Raw genomic sequence first — 19303 nt, forward strand, 5'->3', positions numbered from 1 at the left:
TGTCTTTTGCCCTGCCTGGCCCCTCTGTGTCTTAGACCAGGGAGAGAGAGACTCCCAGCCAGGGCCTCGTCATTAATAGCCACTGTGTTCTCAACCCAGCTTTGCTATCGGGTTGGAATAGGGGTGGTGGTCTCCTCATCTCTGGAGGAGGGACCACATCCTGAAGCCGGGAATCACTGAGGCTTGGAGAGCGAGCAGTCAAGGAGGCATCCACACAACCCAACAACCCCTTTCCCTTGGGCCAAGGGCCAGGATACAGTTCCCCCTTTTGCCCAGCAGACGGCGGCCACAGCACAGGCACAGCTGGATGGGCTGTAGAACCAAGTCTCAGCTTTGGGACAATCCTGCAGGGGGCTGGTATCTTTTCCTCAATTAAGGGAAGAGAACCCAGAACCCAAGCCTTTCCTTCCTTCTTGGTGCCCTGGAAGTTAGTCCTTACACCTGTCTGACTGCCCCCCCGCCCATCTCTCTTGCCACAGCAAGTAGGGGCAGGGCTGAGGGGAGAATTTTCTCCCCTCCCCCAAGGCTCCCGTCCAGCTTCTCTATTTCCTCTTTTCCAGAGGAGCTGGGCAGGAGAGGGGGCTGCAGAGAGGGCAGGACAAGAAGGGAGGGAAAGAGGATTCTCCATGCCGGGAAAGAAGGAAAATGCCAAGGACCTAACACCAAATTTATCACTTTTTAAAAACAAGAGATTTTTCCCAAAAGTGAAGAGTAAGAAACTGATCCAGTGTCCATGCATTCCCAACCGCAGTCTCCATTGCAGGATACCTCCTCCACTCTCAGACCTGTTGTGGGGGAGGGGCAGAAAGAGAGGGCGAGTGAGAGACCAGAGGGCCTACTGTCCCCACCCTTGCTGCTCTGCCCATCGTCAAGCATCTAACCTCCAATGTCTGACACCAGTCCCCCCAACTTGTCCAGCTTCACGCAGGGGAGGGAGGAACTGGAAAAATCAAAGCCCACAAGGCTCTCTCATCAATGCCTCCACTCCAGGCAGGACTACTGCTCACACAGCCTGGACATGAGGTTCTTCCTCTGGGTTCCAAATACTTTTTCTCAGAAAGCTGATGGCAGACTTCCATCACCCATTCTAGGAGCCAAACACCCTAGTACTGAGCCTAACCTCACTCCTTTGTCCTGTAGCTTAATCCCATTTCTCTTTGTCCATGGATACATAATACCCCCAAATCTTCTTGCCTGAGACAAGAGCTTTTCAGTGACTGAAGCTGGTCCTTTATTCCCCCTTTTCCTGATTCCAGATCTTCATCCTTGCCGTTATCTATGCAGCCTGCTTTCCTGCAGACGGGGGCGCCCAGTCCTGGGCTCTTACCGAGTTGGCTCCCTGGGAATCCAATGGTGGTATATGGGTTGTGGGTTCCTCTTTGCTGGGTTTCTCACTGCCCCTCTCCTGAGCTTTAGGGATGGGTTCTGCAGGCTCTAAGGAGGGAAAATGGGCGGTGGGAGGGAAAGGCAGTATTCATGAATTTTGGTAGAGGTTGCTGCTCCTCTTACCCCATCTGATACTCCAGTGACCCTTGAGAGGGGGGCAATCAGATAAGACCCATGGTGTGTTCTCTGATCACAGCTATGACTATAGGACCATTTTTCTTTTTTTATTTGCCATCAGAAATTAAAAAAATAAAACAAAACAAAGGAAAGTTAAAACAAGTTTGGGTACAATTTGGCTAAACCTGACTTTGTATGGGACTACTGATGGTCTTCATAGATGTCATTTAGTGAGACCATTCAGTTCACTGCAGAACTATTACCGTGTTTGATTACAGGGTGCTCTGCTGGGTAGTATGTAATACACAGTACATGTATGATGTCACCGTCGTGTAACTGGAAGAACTCTGGATTCTGGAATCCACGTGGGATAAGGGACTGCGGACATGTGTTAACAGCACTTCCATTTACTGCAAGCTTTGTATGTGTCAGCTCCTGGGCTAAGAACGGGTCTCATTCCATTTCCACAAACAACCCAAGGCCAGAGGCGTTGTCATTATCATTTTACAGACCGAGGGCAGTGAAAAACAAACAAACAAACAAAACAAAACTGCAGGTGGAATGACAGAGCCCAGCTTCCAGCCTGTGAGTGTGGGTCCCTTGTTGGTGGGATCGCACCACCCAGCAGGGAGCACCACCCCCCAACTCCATCCAAGCAGGGAGGGGCTGGGATCATTCAGTGAGGCAACGTGAACAGAGGCAAACACGTGTGGTCCATAGAAATGGATCCATATTCTCAGGGCAGTTTCTGGCTATGATGAGACCCCTCCCCATGATGGGTAAGGTCTGCCTCTTCCTGGGCCAGTCCCTCCCCAGCCTGAACGTACTTTGTGCTCTCCCAGACGGGCCCAGCCTTAACTCCGCTTCTGTGTCTTTCATCCCAGGCGGGCAGGACTCCTGGGCCCCTGTGCTCTCAGCTGCTCCCTCGGGTTCCTCTCCCTGCTGCTGTTGCCCCAGGTGATGTTCAACCATCATCTGGAGCTCTGGGGGCACAGAGAAAGGGAGGGATGTGATAGCTCAGAGTCTCCTCTGTGGACTGTCCTATTCCACAGCCCCATGGAAGGGCCAGTGGATCCTGTGTGACTTTTCCACCCTCTGAGACCTGAATGGGGTGGGGGTAGGGGATATTTGCTGGGCACCAGGGAGGGCCTAAAGGTATACAATAAAACACATTTCCTTCGAAAGTAAGGGAGGGGAGGGGCAGGGCCTTCAGGAACCATAGATCTTCCTAACTCTCTGAGATACTTGATCTCCCGTGGGGGGAAAGAGTAAAGACTCCATTTAGATTCAAGAAATACTTGAGAACCTTCCGTGTGGTGAGCACTCATTGTCTCTTTAGCTGCCATAGTGAGGTGGTGCTCAGGGCTCAGTGGGTGAAGCAGGTTCTCCTAGGCCTCCCAGCTAGTCGGAGGCAGAGCTGGAACCCAGCCCAGACTGTCTAGCAGCAATTCGATTATAATAAAGGAAGGTTTAAGGACTTCCCAAGGATTCCCTCCAAAAAGGGGTCATTAGGTCTACTGCTCAGTCTTAGGCACAGAGGGGAAGAAAGGGATGGGAAGGTGGGGGGGTCTTCCTAACCTTTCATTGTGGGTGTGGTCCTTGTCACCTTCTTCCGTTGTCGTGGAGACATGGCCAACGTGGACTGTGAAGGACACAGAGCATAGGTGGGGGGGCCAGCCCTTCTCCCCTGCCTTCTGTGCCTTGCCATGCTTTTGGATTGGAGATTGGGGGTCAGCTATGGTCTTCAGAAAGTGAGGGGAGAAATATCCTGCTTCCCAGGGTGCTCCCCTCCCCCACACAGTGGTGAGCAAGGAGACTGGGTATGGGGGATATGGTGTGTGTATGTGTATGTGTGTGTCCGCTCATATTCACTTGGAGGCAGAGGAGAGGGAGTCAAAAGGCCTTACAGATTGGGGAGGGGGTGGTCTTAGGAATAATCCTCTGAAGAAACTCTGGGTTCTCTGGGCTGGGCTGAGCGAGAGGGACCGGCTCACCTTGAGAAGCGGGTTGGGGATCCGGTCTTCATCTATCTCTGAGGGGAACAGGGAAAGGATAATGTGAAGAGGACTGAAAACCGAGGGGTCCCTATGGAGCTGACTTCCCAAGGGGAGAAGCCTCAGCAGTCACCAGCTTTCCGATCTGTCCCTCACATCTGCCCTAGGAAGCTGGCCCTGATGGCTGCCCCAGGCCCGCTCCCTTTGGCTCCCTCCTGCCCTGCTTTCTTCCCTGCGCGGAGTCCAGTTCTTGACTCTGTGGTCAGTCTGTGTCTACATCCTTGCCTTGGACCTGGAGGTTCCTGAAGTAGAATCCATGGTCCTTTGGCTCTTTCCCTCCATCTCCTCCCAACCATTGTCCCCCTACCCTGCGCGGCATTCAGGAACTGAATCCTGCGTGGGAGGGAAGACGGGATAAAGGAGAGCAAGTTTCCCCTGGGCAAGGAGGTACAACAACCTTTTTTGGTAGTTGGGTGCAGGCTGGAGATTCCAGCCTTTTGAACTCCAGGCTCACTTATGAGCACGACCGCCTTTCTGCCACTGTCCTGGCAAGCTCCCCTGATATTCTCAAACACCTGGTTCTCTCTCCAGACCTTGCTGGGCACATGGGTGACTGGAATGCCAGCTGCTCCCTGAGCTGTGTCTAACCTTCCCCTTCCCCTCTGGGGGCCGGGAAGATGGCTGATGGAGGCGGTCCCTCCCCCTCACAGCTGTCACTGCCTCTGGGGGTGGGGGGCCTGCAGCATCTCCGTTGCTGGAGAAATCTGGAAAGCTGTTGCCGCAGCAACCAGCACTCAGTTGACCACCCCAATTCCTGGGGGGCTTAGGAGCCAGGTGCTTTCCCTCCCCTTCCCCAGAACTGCTCCATCTTGCCAAAGCAAAGGAAATGCTCCTGCTAATACAGCCACCACTTTCCCGACTCTGATCCCCGGGGGGCTGCGGAGCTAGCTCTCTGAATCCTTGGATCTGCACTTGTTCTCGCTAGTGCCCGCCTGCTCTCACTGGACCTGGCTGTCCGCAGCAGCACCCATGCCCTTCAACGACCCATCCCTGGGGTTACCTGGGGAGGACTGGTCACTGGTCAGCACGAGGGTGGCAGGGGTGGGGCGGCGCCTCCGAATCTGAGGGAAGAGGTCAAGTGCATGTGGAAGCATCGAAGCCCCACCCAATACCACTCAGCAACATAATCTAGGCTCCTGGCTTAATACATCTCAAAAAATGCCACATTACACTGAACCTACCATCCCAAGATGGACATTCTCGGGCCCACCCTTCTCCCTTGGGGACCCATAAGACCCCCAACCCCTTTCTGTTTTTGCATCTCCCTCGTAATCCATCTTAGCAGCTTTATCTGCTCTCATGCATTGATCTCTGGCTGGCTGTCCTTCCGTTCATCCTGATCAATGGTCAGAAATAACCCTGGAGGTCCAAGGCTCTTCCCTCAGTGTTCCAGCCCACAGCCCCAGACAGACATTAACCTTTAGTGCGCTGGCATCAATGGAGAGCACCCTGTGGTCCCCGCCCAGGCTGGCTGGGGGAATGGCACAGGGAAGGTAGGGCTGAAGGTGCCTTCTCCCAACCAACGCCCATGCCTTGGCTCATTCTCCAAAGTCCTCCCTATCCTTGGGCACACTGCCTTTCTAATTTGTCAGGAAATGTGGTCTGGGGAAATCCTTGTCATGGTAAATAAAATACTAGCAGGAGCCATAGGCAGGAGTCTAATCAGGGCCTAAAGTTACCTGAAAAATCTTATCCTGGGCTCCAGGGTCCCGTTCTAAGAAATTAACATATAAAAGCAGACTGCGGGCAGGGTGGCTGCTGTTCCTTTGCCATGCTGCCAATAAAGTTGATTTTTGTTGAAGTCAGTCCAAGGACTCCTGGGACGTGTGGGCTTTTTCCCTTTCTCTGGAGGGTTTAGAGGCTTAGAAGCGAGGGGTCTCGTGGGGCTGGAGTCCCCGTAGCTCCCTCCAGGGCAGGAGAGAGGAGGGAAGTCTAAAGGGGTTGGCAAAGGGGCTAAAATTATCCAGGGCTGAGGGCAGTAGGGTGAGGATACTGAAGGATCAACTTCCTATCTTCTGTGTCCATTATGTAGCTTCACTACCATTGGGGGTGGGGTAAGACGCCTGCCCTTCTCTATGCCCAGAAATGGATTTCAGCCCTCACAAGAGGTTAGTCTGAGAGGGGGACTCTCCCCAAAGAAATGGGATGCATCCAATGGGGGCATTGTGGGGGTAGGTCACTGTTTCTCTGGAGATTCCAGCGACATCTGTTTGGGGTGACATTTCAAGGTCCCTGGCAGTACCAGTCCTCTGTGTGTGTGTGTGCGTGCGCACGTGTGTGTGCACACACACGCGCGCATGCACATGCACATGCATATACACATAGGCACTACACAAACATCAGCTGTGAGTCTGACTGGCCGTTCCTGAGGCAGAGGGGCTGGGCGCCAGCAGGCCGGCATGTGGGCTTCACATCTGTGGGGTGAGGGGAATCCCTTCCCCGGGGAGGACTCCTCTTTATGTCTTTCTTGCTGTGGGTGGAGGGGGGATGCTGGCTGTGGAGGAGTCAGAGACACAGGGAGAGGATGGGGATGTTAGTGGAAGGTGGGAGGCTGAGAAGGGACCACAAGGAGGACAGAAAGGGCCTTTGAGAGGGCAGCAGGGCTCTGCGATGTTGGACAGGCCCCTTCCTTAGCCCATTTCCTTGCCTTGGATAAGATTTCTAGGCATTCAAGAGTCTTTGAGAATTTCGATATCATATAGTTGAAGGGAGTCAAATCAGCCTTCCCAAAGCACCTTCCAGGCACCTGAACTACTAGGTAGCAAATAGATGGTCTCTCTTCTTTCTCTTGCACCTATCTTCAATCCCAGTGTTCAAGGACACCTGGTGCCTTTGCCTCTGATTTGCTGCCAAACCAGTCATGCCAAAGACCTGGTAGCTGTGGGCACCCCTCCACCCGCTGCCATTCTGTGCTCCATAACTCACAGCTTCTAACCTCTTTTGCTATCCCATGCCAGTCTGGATTAGGAGCTCCTGCCACGCCTGGAGCTTCTGGATTGGGTAACACACTTGGGTGACCCAGCTAGAGGGGCCGAGTTAGACTGCAGGTAGAATTTCAGGTCTAGTGGACACCAATTTCAGAATATTAGAGAAAAGCAGGTGGAAGTCCCAGTTCTTTTTTCCCTCTGGCGCCTTACCTCTGTCTTCTCCTCCTCTGTTTCCCGACCCCTGAACAAGCTGGCCTACCCCCTCCTCCTCCCAACACACACTGACACCTGCCTTCTCCAACACCAAACAGATGCAGGTGTCAGGCTGTGAGACCTGTCTATGCTGGTGGAAGGCAGTCCTTCTTGGCACCTCACCCTTAACCCCACCAGCCCACAGTCATGGGCCCTTTTTTGAGTCTGAGGTTATCTTAGCCAGCCCCCTGCCTCCAGGTGTAACAGCCTTGCCCTTGACTCTGGGGAAACACTCCCCACCCTCCTCATCCTCACCAGGCCTGAGGTCTCCCCACAGTCCCTCCTACTGTCACCCCTTCCAGGTCTGGAGAAGCGGCTTACCCCAGGCCAGGGCGAGGGGGCAGGTGCAGGTTCTCACCCCTACCCACACTTTGGGAAGCTGAAATCACAGGGAGAGTGTGTGTCCCGACCCTTCCTTTCACACCTTGACCTTATTCCACCAAACAGCTGGAGCAAGCCAGAGGACACTCTCTCCATCCCATCCCAAGAGGCTACAGAGTTTTTTCAGGTGGGGAGGCCCAGCCAGGGTCCTGGGAGCCATTTGGGGGAAATGGAGAACTGACCTTGTGGCCAATGGATATTCCTTAGGAACGGGGATGTCCAGGGAAATGGACAGAGAACACAAAAAAAGATGGAGCAATGAGCAAATGAACAAATATTTCGTAAACGGGCGGTAGTAGTGATCATGGGGGGTCACCGTCTCCACACAAATGCTCACTCTCCCTGAGACACACACTTGCTCACACACTCTCATCCACTGCCGCCTCTGCCAGGCGGCTCTGAGCTAAAAATAGACCAGGCCCTGGGCTGGGCCAGGGCCTTGGACTCCCACCCCTTGAGCCAAGGCCAGCACAGGACTGCTCCCCTGCCCATGGGGTTCCTTGCACCCAGCCCCCAGAAAGCCCCTGCCTCTGGCTTCCCTGGGCCCATCTCTCCATGCCATCCCCACTCCCTGTGCTCCAAAGGGCAGGAGTTGGGAATAGGGACCCACGTGTCCAGACTTACAGAAGAGGGGACCCTCAGCCTGTGGACCCGACCACCCTTTCCCCAAAGCCCCAGCCCTTTCAGTTTTCCTGAGCTCCTTCTTGTTCTCACTCTCTGGAGTCAGGCAAGGTAGCCTTTGGTTAGGGGAGGACCCGGAGGGCTATTTCTCTTCTTTCAACTCCTTTGACAGCACCAGGCTCCCCTCCATTACCTACCTTTTCCCCGAACCCCTCCCGCAAGGCTGCCGGTACCCTTCGGCGCCCCCACCGAGCTCAGAAACTCTGGCGGGGGCTGACTGGGTGGGGGATGCAAGACTGGCGAAGGGGGGGGGAGGGGTCGTGTCCTCATGCAGGCCCCCTCCCCCAGGGCTGGGGAGGCAGAGCGCGACCCTCTGCAGGGACAGGCTTCGAGGGGAGGCGCTCGCCCTAGCATAGACAGGGAGATGTGGCTCCAGCGGTGGGGGAGGGGAGAGAAGCCCCCCCAAACTGAGCGCGGTCGCCCTCACAGGGGCGCATTGCCAAGGGCAGACGAAGAAGGTTTCTCAGCCCAGGGGTCCCTCGTCCTTTGCTGGGCGAGTCCCCGGCCACCCCACCCTGCTCCGCACCTGCTCCGCCGCCTCCGGGTCAAGGTGCGGCTCCAGCAGCGGGACGGTGAACTGGATCTTCCGCGGGCTGTTGTCTTGCTCCATGGCTGGGGCGGCGGCCGCTGAGCCCGCGATGCGGCGGGAGGGCAGGCGGCGGGACTCGGGGCTGGGGCGGGCGCGCTCCCTCTCTGCTCCGCTCCGCTCGGGCCCCGGCCCCAGCCCGGCGCGCTCAGCTCCCGGCTCCCGGCACAGCGCTCCCGGCTATCGGCCCCGGGGACTCTGCGGCCGCCGATTGGCTCCGCACCCGCCCCTCCCGGCCCCCTCCCCCTCCCCCAGCCCGGAACTTTAACCCCGTCGTGGCTGCTCCGCGGGCTGCGGGGGTCCCCACCCCGCGGGCGGGCGAGCAGGGTGTGGCCGGGTCCGGGTCGTGGTCGGCGGCCCCTGCCGGCATCCAGGTGTCCTCAGAGATCCGGGCAGGGAGTGGGGGTGGGGAGCGGGACGGAGAACTTCTTCAGGCTGGGACAGGTTTTATGAGTGGGAAGGTAGAGAGGGGCGCTGCCAAGAGGAGGCGGCAAACGCGAGAGGAAGATTTCATTTATGATCTTAAAACGGGTTGTCTCATGGAGCGAGGAAGGAAAGGGGATTTAGGCATGCAGCAGGAGGGATGAAGACTAGATACGGAGAGGGACTTTCCTTGGAGAGGAAAACACTAGGACGAAGGTGAAAACTTGGAGGGGAGGGGTGCGGTCCGGGCGCTGGCAGTTCCCTCGGCCGACCGGGAGGGAGAACTGAATACCTTAAAGGGTCTCCAGAGGCCAGAGCCTCCCTCTCTTGAAGTGCCGATGGGAGTGGGTGGAGGGCTCGGGGAGAAAGGACCATCTGGGAATCAGCAGACGGAGCGTTGGGGGTGGGGAGCCGATAATGCTTGTGAAATAGATTTCTTTCTGCTTGCTAAACTGTGGGGCTGGGAAAGCAGGTGAAAGGCCTGCAAGGGGAGAAGGCTGGGGGATGGAGGGGGAGCTCCTGGTGGGGTGGCTTGTTTACAGCTGGGGTTGGTTTCTGATTCCGATACTGGCAGGGTGATGAAAATCATCTGCTGTAACTGAAGGGATGGAGGTTAGACTCCCTGAAGAACTTACTACGTTGGTATATGACCAGAAGTCAGTCAATACCTGTGAGTGAGGCAGATAGGTTATTCCTAGGATCTGGTGGGTACCATGCCAGGGTCTGGGGGCAATAGGATAGAGGGAGGAGAGGTGCTGTGGCCCTGAGGGGGGTGCAGGGCTGGGTGCATCACTGGGGGAGGAGAAGGACTGGAGGTAGGGAGAAGGGACAGGGAGTTCTGGGGGAGGGGCTGGGCCAGGGCCAGGGCCAGAGATCTGTTTCTTTAGCCTTCAGACCAGCAACTGGCAAGCTCCACACAGATTATGCTTGGTTCTCTGGGGTCCCTATGATCACCCTCTTTTCTGAGGGCTCAGCCTTACTTCCTAGTTGCCTCCTCCCTTGAGCAGCCCTTCCCTGACCTGGATATCAAGGCCCCTTCCCCTTTTACCTCCCAAAATAGCCTCCCCTGTCCTCCCCCCTAGCCATATCTCTTTACACACATCAGGCCCAGCTCAGTTTTCTCAGGGCAGGCCTGGGGTTATAGGGACTCAGTGGGCCAGCCAGACCTCCATTTGCTTGTTAACCGACCCCATTTTGCTGGGTGTCAGTCACCTGACTCTAGGTCAGTCACCTGAACTCTAGAAATGACCCCCTACACTCAGTCTGCACTTGTAGGGTCCCTCTGATTTTTTAAAAAAACTTTTCCTCTCCGGTTTTATTGAAAAACAAGCAACATACATCACTGTATAAATTGAAGGCACACAGCACCAGTTTGACTGACATATATTGTGACATGAAGACCACAATAAGTTCAGCAACACTCATCTTCTCATAAGATACAGTAACAAAGGAAAAGAAAGAAGAGAAAAAAGGGGGAAGAATTCTTTGGGATGAGAACTCAGGAGTTAACTCTGTAGCAACTTTCCTGTGTAACACACATTGGTGTTAGTTTTCGTCATCATGCTGTACAGTACACCCCAGCACCCATTCATCTTAGATCTGGAGTTTGTACCCTTTGACTACCTTCCTTCATTTTTCCCTCCACCTCCCCTCTGCCTCTGATAACTGCAAATCTGATCTTTTCTAGCAGTTTGACTTTTGCTTTAGATTCTACATACAAGTGAGATCATACAGGATTTGTCTTTATCTGGTTTATTTTGCTTAGCATAATCCTTTCAAGGTCCATCCACATTATAGGATTTCCTCATTTTTTAAGGCCAAATAATATTCCATTGTATATACACATACATCTCTATAGCTATATCTTTATCTGTGTCTATCACAACTGTCTCCATTCATCTGTTCATCCCTCAGCAGACACTTAGGTTGTTTCCACGCCTTGGCTGTTGTCAAGAATGCTGCCAGGAGCATGGGGGTGCAGATAGATATCTTTTGCCTTTACTCTTTCTTTGATGTAGCAAGGCCAGGCAGGAAAACAACTAGTTGTATTTCCCAGCCCCTCCCCTGAAGCTGCTCCCCAGCACTGCCCCCCCCCAACCAGAAGTGACCGAGGAGGGAGGGGGTATGAAGACACTGAAGCCAAGGGGAGGCAGATGGGGAGGGGAACGCAGGGTCCATTAGCATGCAGGCGCTTGCTCTGGCTCTGCCCCACTTGCCTACCTCCTAACCACACATACACAGGAAAGGGTCCCAAATATCTTCCAAATAGGTGACTTGTCCATCCCTTACCCCATTCCACCAGGACCGTGGAGCTTAAAGTCAGGATGCTCACACCCTGCATCTCTGGGGCCTCAGAATTCCCTCACTGAGCCTCATTTGTAAAATGGGAGAAGAGACACTGCCTGATAGGGTTGAGTCTCATATGAGTTAAGGTACCTGGCACATAGAAGACTCTTGATCAATCCATGCCTGCTTTGTTACTGTCTTGTCATCTCCCAGCAGGGCTGCCGTGAGGGGAGTCGTCTCTCTAGACTCTCATCAGGAAAACCTTCACGGACCCCCACAAAGCCAGTTTGCCTGGGCCTCTTTCATATTCCTTTTTTCCCCCTCAGACTGTGGTCTGGCCATGGAGATGCCTCTCAAAGTCCTACACCCACCCTTCATGTTGCTTCCTTAAGCTCCAGGTTCTCCAAACCCCTTTCCCCAAAAGCTACAGGAAAGGAGAGGGGCCCAGGTTGCTCAGGCTTTGGAGAGATGGCTGATGAGGGCTGTGTGGGGAGAAGGGTCCCAGGAGCAGCCGGTGCTGGGGCGGAGGCAGAGGAGGAGAGAGCAGGGAGAGGGAGGAGACAGCTCTGGGTATGGGCTTGGCTTCAAGAGATGGAGGCTGGGTGCAGGTGGGCGAAGCGTTTGTGGGTAGCGGGGAGGTGGAGTGTGGCTGGCTCTCGCCTCTGGGGCTAGGGTCTCTGCATGGGCTAGAATGGGGCTGTCTGGGTATCCTGTTTTGACTTTCATTCATGCCCAGAGCTGGGCGGTGGCTGTGAGTGTATGTTGAGCTTGTGCGTGGAAGAAGGCATGGGTTGCTCACACACAGGGCTGGCGAGGCGTGGAGGGCCCACTACTTGCTCTTGGAGCCCCCTGGTTGGAGGTGGAGCCTGCCTTGCCCGAATCCCTTCCCCAGCTTGCAGGTGCCTGCTGGGAGGTGGGCACGCAGGTGCAAATGTTGCCATTGCTGCTGCAGTCACAGCCCTGGCTGGAGGAGAAGCAGCTGTTCCGCGCAGGGCACTTCTGGTTCCATGAAATATTTAAGGCCACGGGGATGTGACTTGGTGACGCAGTCACTTCATCTCTGCTCTCCCCCGCTCCCTCCCCCCCCAGCCCTGTCTTAGAGCTGGACTCTGGGTTGATGGGTCTGTTCTTTTCGTTCTCAGGACGTCCTGCTTTTATTTAGCTGTCCTCCTTACCTCCACAAATCTTCTCATGCATTAATTCACTAAACCTCACAACCGACCTGGAGGGAGGCTTGTGTTAGATCTTGATTTTACTTCTTATGGGTGAGGTCACCGAGCGAGCTGATGCTGGAATGGGTCGCTAGGTTAAAAGGTTAGAGGGTCAATTCCTGCCTCTGCTACCAACTCTCTGGGCCACAGTGGTGGGGCAGTCACCTCCTCCCTACACCGAATGCACCCTGGTCTCTGTTTAATCATCTGTAAAATGAGGGCGACTAGGCGGTGGCGTGGGTTTCTTCCCATTCTAAAATGTTGTCATCCTGAGTTAGGGGTGCTCCAACTACATCCTGGGAAGTCTCAGACCCAGGCTTGGAATCAGAGGCAGGGATCATATGTCTGTCTTTGCATTTCTCTCCACCTGGCTGTTGTGGTGGGGGTGAACTTCTGCTTGTTGGATACATGACGCACTCATACTTTTTCACACACTTGGCTCTGACAAGGTGAGGCTTGAGACTGATTTACACACCCAAAGGAGCAACGACCCCATCCAAGTGGTCCCCCCAGGAAACCATATGTTCACACCAATTTGCTGTAGTTTCTCAAACATTTCTGGAAACTCTTTTGGAAGCATCTCAGAGCCTGTGGCATATGCTCTGAAAATCCTCACTGTGGAGTGACTCTTTGTCCTTTGGAATGGCTTTACTCTGGTGGAAACGACTGGGGGGTCATGCCTTGTGATGAAGGAGGGAAGCCAGCTGGGGAGCAGAACTTGACCAGGAATTGAGGTGTGGGTACCCTGTAGTGAGGCCTGTGTCCCTTGCAGCTCCGACACCCATCTAGAAGACCTCTCCGCAAGAGAAGTTTCCAGAGCTTCTTGTGGGCATGAGCAGCACCACTGGAGTAGATGTTGGCCTCTCAGGGGATGACTTGAAAGCCTCTACCACCCTTCACTGTGTATGTCCTGGTTTGCCTGTGAAAAAGCCCATCGTTGCCACTCTGCCAGGCATAGGGACACACCCCCCTGCAGCTGGCACTCTCGGGAACGGGGCCAACACTGGTGATTCAAACACAGGGGCTGCTCATTTCCAAAGTGCTTTGTGTCTTCTGAAACCACACACTGGCAGGGGTGGAAGAAACTTGAAGATCAATCCATCCCCCTTGAACTAGAGAGGAGAAACTGAGGCCCAGAGAGAGGAAGCAGCTCTTCTCAGGACTAGAACCCATGCCAGCACTTTTCCCGAGAATCCAGATTTGGTGGTTTTGGCAGGGCGATGGCTGAGCCTGAAATAGGAGTGTGGACCAGATGACCTCTTGAGATGTATTTTAACCCTATGATCATCATCGGTCCAGAAGAACCAACCCTTAGCTAGCCTCTTCTACCACAACTCTAACAGTTGGGTTGGATTCATTCTTCCAATCAGTATCTATTGGGGGCCAAACATTATGCTAAGTGCTGGGGATATAGCAGAGAACAAAACAGGTAGTCTCTGTCCATGGGCATAGCAGAGGTCAGGGTGGTGGTGGGCTGACCTAGGAATCACAAACGATAACTATTACAAAGGGGGAAATCCAGGAACGAGGTGCATCAAGAAAGGAAGAAGGTCAACATAATCTCTGACTGCTGAGAGCCCCCACCCCACATATGAGCTCCTTCCAGCATGGTGGTTAAACACCCAGTTCCTGCAGCAATCCGCCCGGGTTCAAGTTCTGCCACCTGATAGCTCTGTGACCTTGGGCAAGCTGTATGACCTCTCTGAGGCTCAGGTTTCCCACCTGTAAATCACAGCGATCCCTATTGTTATAGAGAGGGCTTTATTGTTATAAAGAGCCTAGCTCGGTGCCTGGCACCCGTCAGGCATTTGAGAAATGGACAAGAGTAGGTAGGAGTTCATCTCAGCAAATGTTTTCTCTGTTGGCTCTGGAAAAACAGGGAAGAAAAATGGGGATTTCAAAGCCTTCAGAATTAGGGGTTGGGTATCTGCGGGCTATCCCTTGCCCCTTTTCAGCCAGATCCTACTCCTCCCTACCTTGTCTGATCAGATGTCCTCCTGTGTCCTCATCCGCATGGGTGATTACCCTGCCCTGCTAATTAACACCAGTCCTGTTAATGATTAAATCTAATGACTTTGACTTGGGGATGTGATGGAAAATTCCCCAGCCATAGGACAGGATGAAGGTAGGTTACCAAGAGTAGGAGTTAAGGGCCCCCCTGAGATCTGGACATGTTGTTGAGGGTTGGTGGCTGGGGATGGGTGTGGCTGGGGAACAGATGCCTGGGTTTTTTCTCGGGGCTGCTCAGCAGGGGAGTGTGGAGGGAGGGGGTCATTTGAAAGTTATAGTCAGCCCTCCTCCCCCATTCCTCTTCCCAGCCTTGGCAGAGCACGCTGGGCCCCAGCCCAAGCCTTGGCATTCCTCTTGCTAGGGGTTGGTTGATTGCAGCTAGAGCAAGGACAGGCAGGAGATGGTGTATCAGTGTCCCAGGACTGCCAGAACAAAGGGCCACTAAGTGGCAGGAACTTACTTTGTCCCAGTTCTGGAGGCTAGGAGGGTGAGATCAAGGTGTCAGCAGGGCCAGGCTCCCTCTGAGGGCTCTAGGGAAGAATCCCTTCTTGCCTCTCTCAGCTTCTGATGGCCCCCAGTATCCTTTGGCTTGTGGCAGTGTCACCTCGATGTCTGTGGCTGTCTTCACGTGGCCACCTTCCCGCGGCACCTCTCTGTGTGGTGTCTTCTTCTTACAAAGACTTCAGTCCTTGGATTGGGGCTCCACCCTATATCCAGGATAATTTCATCACAAGCTCCTTAATGAATTACATCTGCAAGGACGCTGTTTCCAAATAAGGTCACATCTGAGGTTCCGCAGGGACGTGAGGTTTTTGGAGATGTTCTTGGCCCCATGGCAGATAGTGAGAGTGCCTGGTAGGCAGGGAGCCTGTGCTTACCGCCCCCACCCCCCAACTACCCTGTGCTGGGGCCCCCGCCTACCTCTCCCTCTCCCCAAATAGAGCGAATGCTCAGGAACTCTGGGAGGCCTAGAAAGGGGGGGTATTAGTGGAAAGAGGTGAAGGGATGGGAGCAGGGGTGTTCTAGATTGGAGAAAAGAAGACTGTAGGGACTTTGAAGGGAAAATCCTGGGTTCCTAGAGTTTAGTACTATTGGAGGGGAGAGTGTAACCCACATTATATTGTGTATCGCACAAATTATGTGCTATTATACATATTATATAGTATATTATATTCTATGGTATTTGACAACCACAACATGTCATGTGATTAAAAAAATAAAGTTGCAGTTTGATTTTCTGGTGAGTTTGATTCATGACACAATCCTTTATATTTTATTGGGCTGCTGAGCAGGGGTAATTTTTTCTCTTGCTCTTGAGTAAAAACCCAGGAATGGCTCTTAACTTTTTTGATTGTGCTCAAATAAGAGACAGGCATTGAGCATTGATCAGAAACTAGAACAACCAGGCCGGTGCAAGATTCAAGACTCACAACTATTTACTGTCACTCCTGGATAGCCTGTTGGGCCCTGCTTTAGTTGTACCCTGGGAAAGGGGCAAGTGTCTAGCTTTTGCCTGTCTCTCTGTCATGTTTTCTCTTGCCCCTTCTAGGCCAGACCCCCCACCACCTCTCACCCCCCCACACCCCACTCTCATTGTATGCCATGTCTCAGTAGGGTGAAGTGTGCTGGGGAGGATTTGGAGGTGGTGTGGGGCAGACCTGAAGGGGTGATTCTCAGCCTCCTCCTCCATCAGCTGGTACTGTCTTGGCGCCTTTCTCTCTGGTCTTCTGTGGTGACTGTTCTCTTGTGGGCCTTTTCCTGGACCCTCAGAGCTTTGCTGTCAGACCCATTCACCTGTGTTCCCTTACTTCAGGAACTTAAGCCTCCTTCCTCAGCTGTTGGCAGCCTTCTGCCCCTTGAGGGGGCACTACTGGACAGCACCCAAAAGGGATGCATGGGGATATGCTTGCTTCTCTCCCAGGACCCAGAGCCGATCAGTTCTTTGTCAGGCAAATGAACCCAGGGCATCCCAGAGCACCAGCCCTGTTAGCCCGCCCACATGGAAGTTCCTTGGTCCTTCACTCTCCTTCTAAACTTCTGGGGGGGCACCCAGGCTCCAGGACACTCTGTTCTCAGCTCTAGGGGCCACATACTCAGCTCTTGGGGTAACCCACTTAGCATCCACTGGGTTTGCTCTAAGGTACGTAGCTCCTTTCCTTTTCCTTGAGAGGGGGGAGAAGGGCTTCATAGTATAGCTTTATCCATACATTGCCTCCCCAAAAGATCCTCCCTTCTCTCTATACTATGATTTCTTTTCTTTTCTTTTCTTTTTTTTTTTTTTTTTAAATCTTTGATCTGGCCGAGGCAGTCAGAAACTAATTCTTAAAGTTTTCCTTTGACATTTGTCATATGATGATTTGGCCTTCACTTTAAAATGTCATCTATTGGGGTGCGTGGGTGGCTCAGTAGATTAAGCAGCTGCCTTAGCTCAAGTTGTGATCCCAGGGTCCTGGGATTGAGCCCTGTGTCGGGCTCCCTGCTCAGAGGAGAGCCTGCTTCTTCCTCTCTGCCTGCCTCTCTGCCTACTTGTGTTCTCTATCTCTCTGTCAAATAAATGAAAACCTTAAAAAAAAAAAGATGTCATCTATTGGGGGTGCCTGGGTGGCTCAGTAGGTTAAGCGTCCAGCTCTTGATTCCAGCTCAGGTCATGATCTCATAGGTGAGGGGCTGGAGATCCCCGCATCCGCCCCAACTCCCAGGTCAGGTCAGGCTCTGTGCTTGAGTCAGCTTGAGGATTCTCTTCCTCTGACACCTCAACCCCTTCCCACCATGCTCGCTTGCTCGCTCTTTCTCTCTCTCTCTCTCAAATAAATAAATATTTCATCTATTGTATCTTGGTGCTTACTTGAAATTCCAATTTTAACATCTTGCTGCAAAAGCACCTGGGACAGTTAAGATTGTCTCAGGAGAGTGGGGCATCAGTTCCAAAATCCACAGGGGCTACTTGTCTATGTCGGGCAAGGGGGGAAGGTGAGGATACCAAACAAATGGCCTGGAGGCCGATTGGCCACCAGAGGGCAGCAGATCCTACTTCAAACTCGGCTTTTTCCTCCTACTGGCCGGAATTACTTTCTCCTTCAGTTCCTGGAGGCCAGGTAGTGCCCAGTGGTCTGCCACGTGGAGGGGCTCAGCTTTCCTGGTATCTCGACTGGTTCCCCAGAGGTGGCCCTGCCTTCTGACTTTCTACCGTCTAACCACTCTTCTTCTGCCTGAAGTATCAAAAATGTCAGTCGACACTGAGCAGGAACAGCCATTCATTAAACACCTGCATTGTAATGGGCCTGAATATTGGGCCATACTCTCTGCCCCAGAGAAGCGCAGCCAGGAAGGGAGAACCCAGAACAGGCACGATGAGCTGCAGAACAGCAAATGTTGTTGGGGAGGCAGAAATTAGGGCTTTGTACTGAACACAGATGTGGGCGTTGCCAGGGAACAGGGCTGGGGGGAACGGGGACAGGTGGTCAAAGGTAGAAGCTTTCCATTATGAAGGATGACTAAGTTCTGGGGATATTGTATATTTGGAAGTAGCTAAGAGGGTAGTTTTTTTTTTTTTTTTAAGATTTTGTTTATTTATTTGGTGGAGAGAGAGACAGAGAGAGGGAACACAAGCAGGGGGAGTGAAAGAGGGAGAAGAGGGCTTCCTGTGGAGCAGGGAGCCTGATGTGGATACCAGGACCCCGGGATCATGACCTGAGCCAAAGGCAGATGCTTAATGACTGAGCCATCCAGGCACCCCCAAGAGGGTGAATCTTAAAAGTTCTTATCACACACACACACAGGCACACACATACACAGTTGTAACTGTGAGGTAATGGGTGTGCTAACTACATTAACTTTGGAGACTGGTTCCCAGTGCATGCCTATATCAAATCATCATACTGAACGCCTTGAGCATACATAATGCTAAATGTTGATTATATATCAATAAAGCCGGGAGGAAAAGAAATAAGGACTTTGGGAGCACTGAGGAAGGACCAGGAGCTGGAGAAGGCTTCTTGGAGGAGGGGAATTGGGGCTAGGTTGGGTTTTTTTTTTTAAAGATTTTATTTATTTAATTGACAGAGAGAGAGATCACAAGTCGGCAGAGAGGCAGGCAGTGAGAGATGGGGAAGCAGGCTCCCTGATGAGCAGAGAGCCCGATGCAGGGCTCGATCCCAGGACCCTGAGATCATGACCCGAGCTTAAGGCAGAGGCTTAACCCACTGAGCCACCCAGGCACCCCTTGGGTTGGGTTTTTTTTCCCCCCAAGGATGAATAAGACTTTGGGGAAGAAGAGGTGAGAATAGGGACAGGTAGCTAGACAAATCTTGGGGGACAAGTGAGTTGAGAGGTGACAAGGGAGGTGGAGGATAGCAGAAGGTGGTGGGGCTGTCTGGAGTATAGGGAGGGACCTTTGGGAAAATTCCATTTCTTTCTTTCTTTCTTTTTTTTTTTTTTTTAAAGATTTCATTTATTTGACAGAGAGAGATCACAAATAGGCAGAGAGAGAAAAGGGAGGAAGCAGGCTCCCTGCAGAGCAGAGAGCCCAACTCGGGGCTCGATCCCAGAACTCTGGGATCGTGACCTGAGCAGAAGGCAGAGGTTTTAACCCACTGAGCCATCCAGGCGCCCCATGGGAAAATTCCATTTCTGATACTGGCAGAAGCAGACCTTCCTTTCCCGCTCCCCAGTCTCCAGGAAGCTGGCCTGAGGCTGGATAGTGGCAGGATTTTATTGAACATGGAGGATTGGAGAAAAAGGGGAGGATGGGTGCTTTGAGCTTCTCAGAGAAAAAAAAAAAATGTTTGAAGGAATTCATGTGGTTTAGCTGCAATTAAAGAAGACTCAGGGGTGTGGTGATTTTGGTATAACGGGAGAGGTGAGGGCATGGGCTTGGGAAGGAGTCAGATGGGTGCTGGAACGAATCCTGGTTCTCCCAATACCCGAGTGACCCGGGGCTGATTGCTTTACATCTCAAGCTTATATCCTAATCTGTGGAATGGGAATAAT

At 53.0% G+C, this 19303-nt stretch overlaps 1 protein-coding gene across 2 annotated transcripts; it reads right to left on the reverse strand.

The window, feature by feature from the left end:
• Positions 1-16: 16 nt before the first annotated feature.
• Positions 17-8627, reverse strand: PPP1R1A (protein phosphatase 1 regulatory inhibitor subunit 1A). 2 transcript variants are annotated; one of them, XM_082741616.1, is made up of 7 exons: positions 8325-8602; positions 4558-4618; positions 3498-3535; positions 3082-3145; positions 2331-2486; positions 1328-1434; positions 654-785 (listed from the first exon to the last, which is right to left on the reverse strand). In XM_082741616.1, the coding sequence occupies exons 1-7, from the start codon at positions 8406-8408 to the stop codon at positions 780-782; spliced, it is 516 nt and encodes a 171-aa protein (XP_082597742.1). In that variant the 5' UTR covers positions 8409-8602; the 3' UTR covers positions 654-779. The 2 variants fall into 2 exon arrangements, with proteins under 2 accessions (XP_082597741.1, XP_082597742.1); XM_082741615.1 differs by lacking the exons at positions 2331-2486; positions 3082-3145; positions 3498-3535; positions 4558-4618 and having other exon boundaries at positions 17-785; positions 8325-8627.
• Positions 8628-19303: the final 10676 nt, after the last annotated feature.

This window comes from Mustela nivalis, assembly GCF_964662115.1.
Source record: "Mustela nivalis genome assembly, chromosome: 7".
Taxonomy (NCBI): domain Eukaryota; kingdom Metazoa; phylum Chordata; class Mammalia; order Carnivora; family Mustelidae; genus Mustela; species Mustela nivalis.

Bases quoted from the DNA above. Each gene is read 5' to 3' on its own strand.
- PPP1R1A (XM_082741615.1), bottom strand. From the start codon at position 8,408: ATGGAGCAAGACAACAGCCCGCGGAAGATCCAGTTCACCGTCCCGCTG. The intron at 1,435-8,324 runs GTGCGGAGCAGG...TTCCCTCCTTAG, and splicing joins ACCCGGAGGCGGCGGAGCAG to AGCCTGCAGAACCCATCCCT. The intron at 786-1,327 runs GTAAGAGCCCAG...CCCCCACAACAG, and splicing joins ATTCCCAGGGAGCCAACTCG to GTCTGAGAGTGGAGGAGGTA.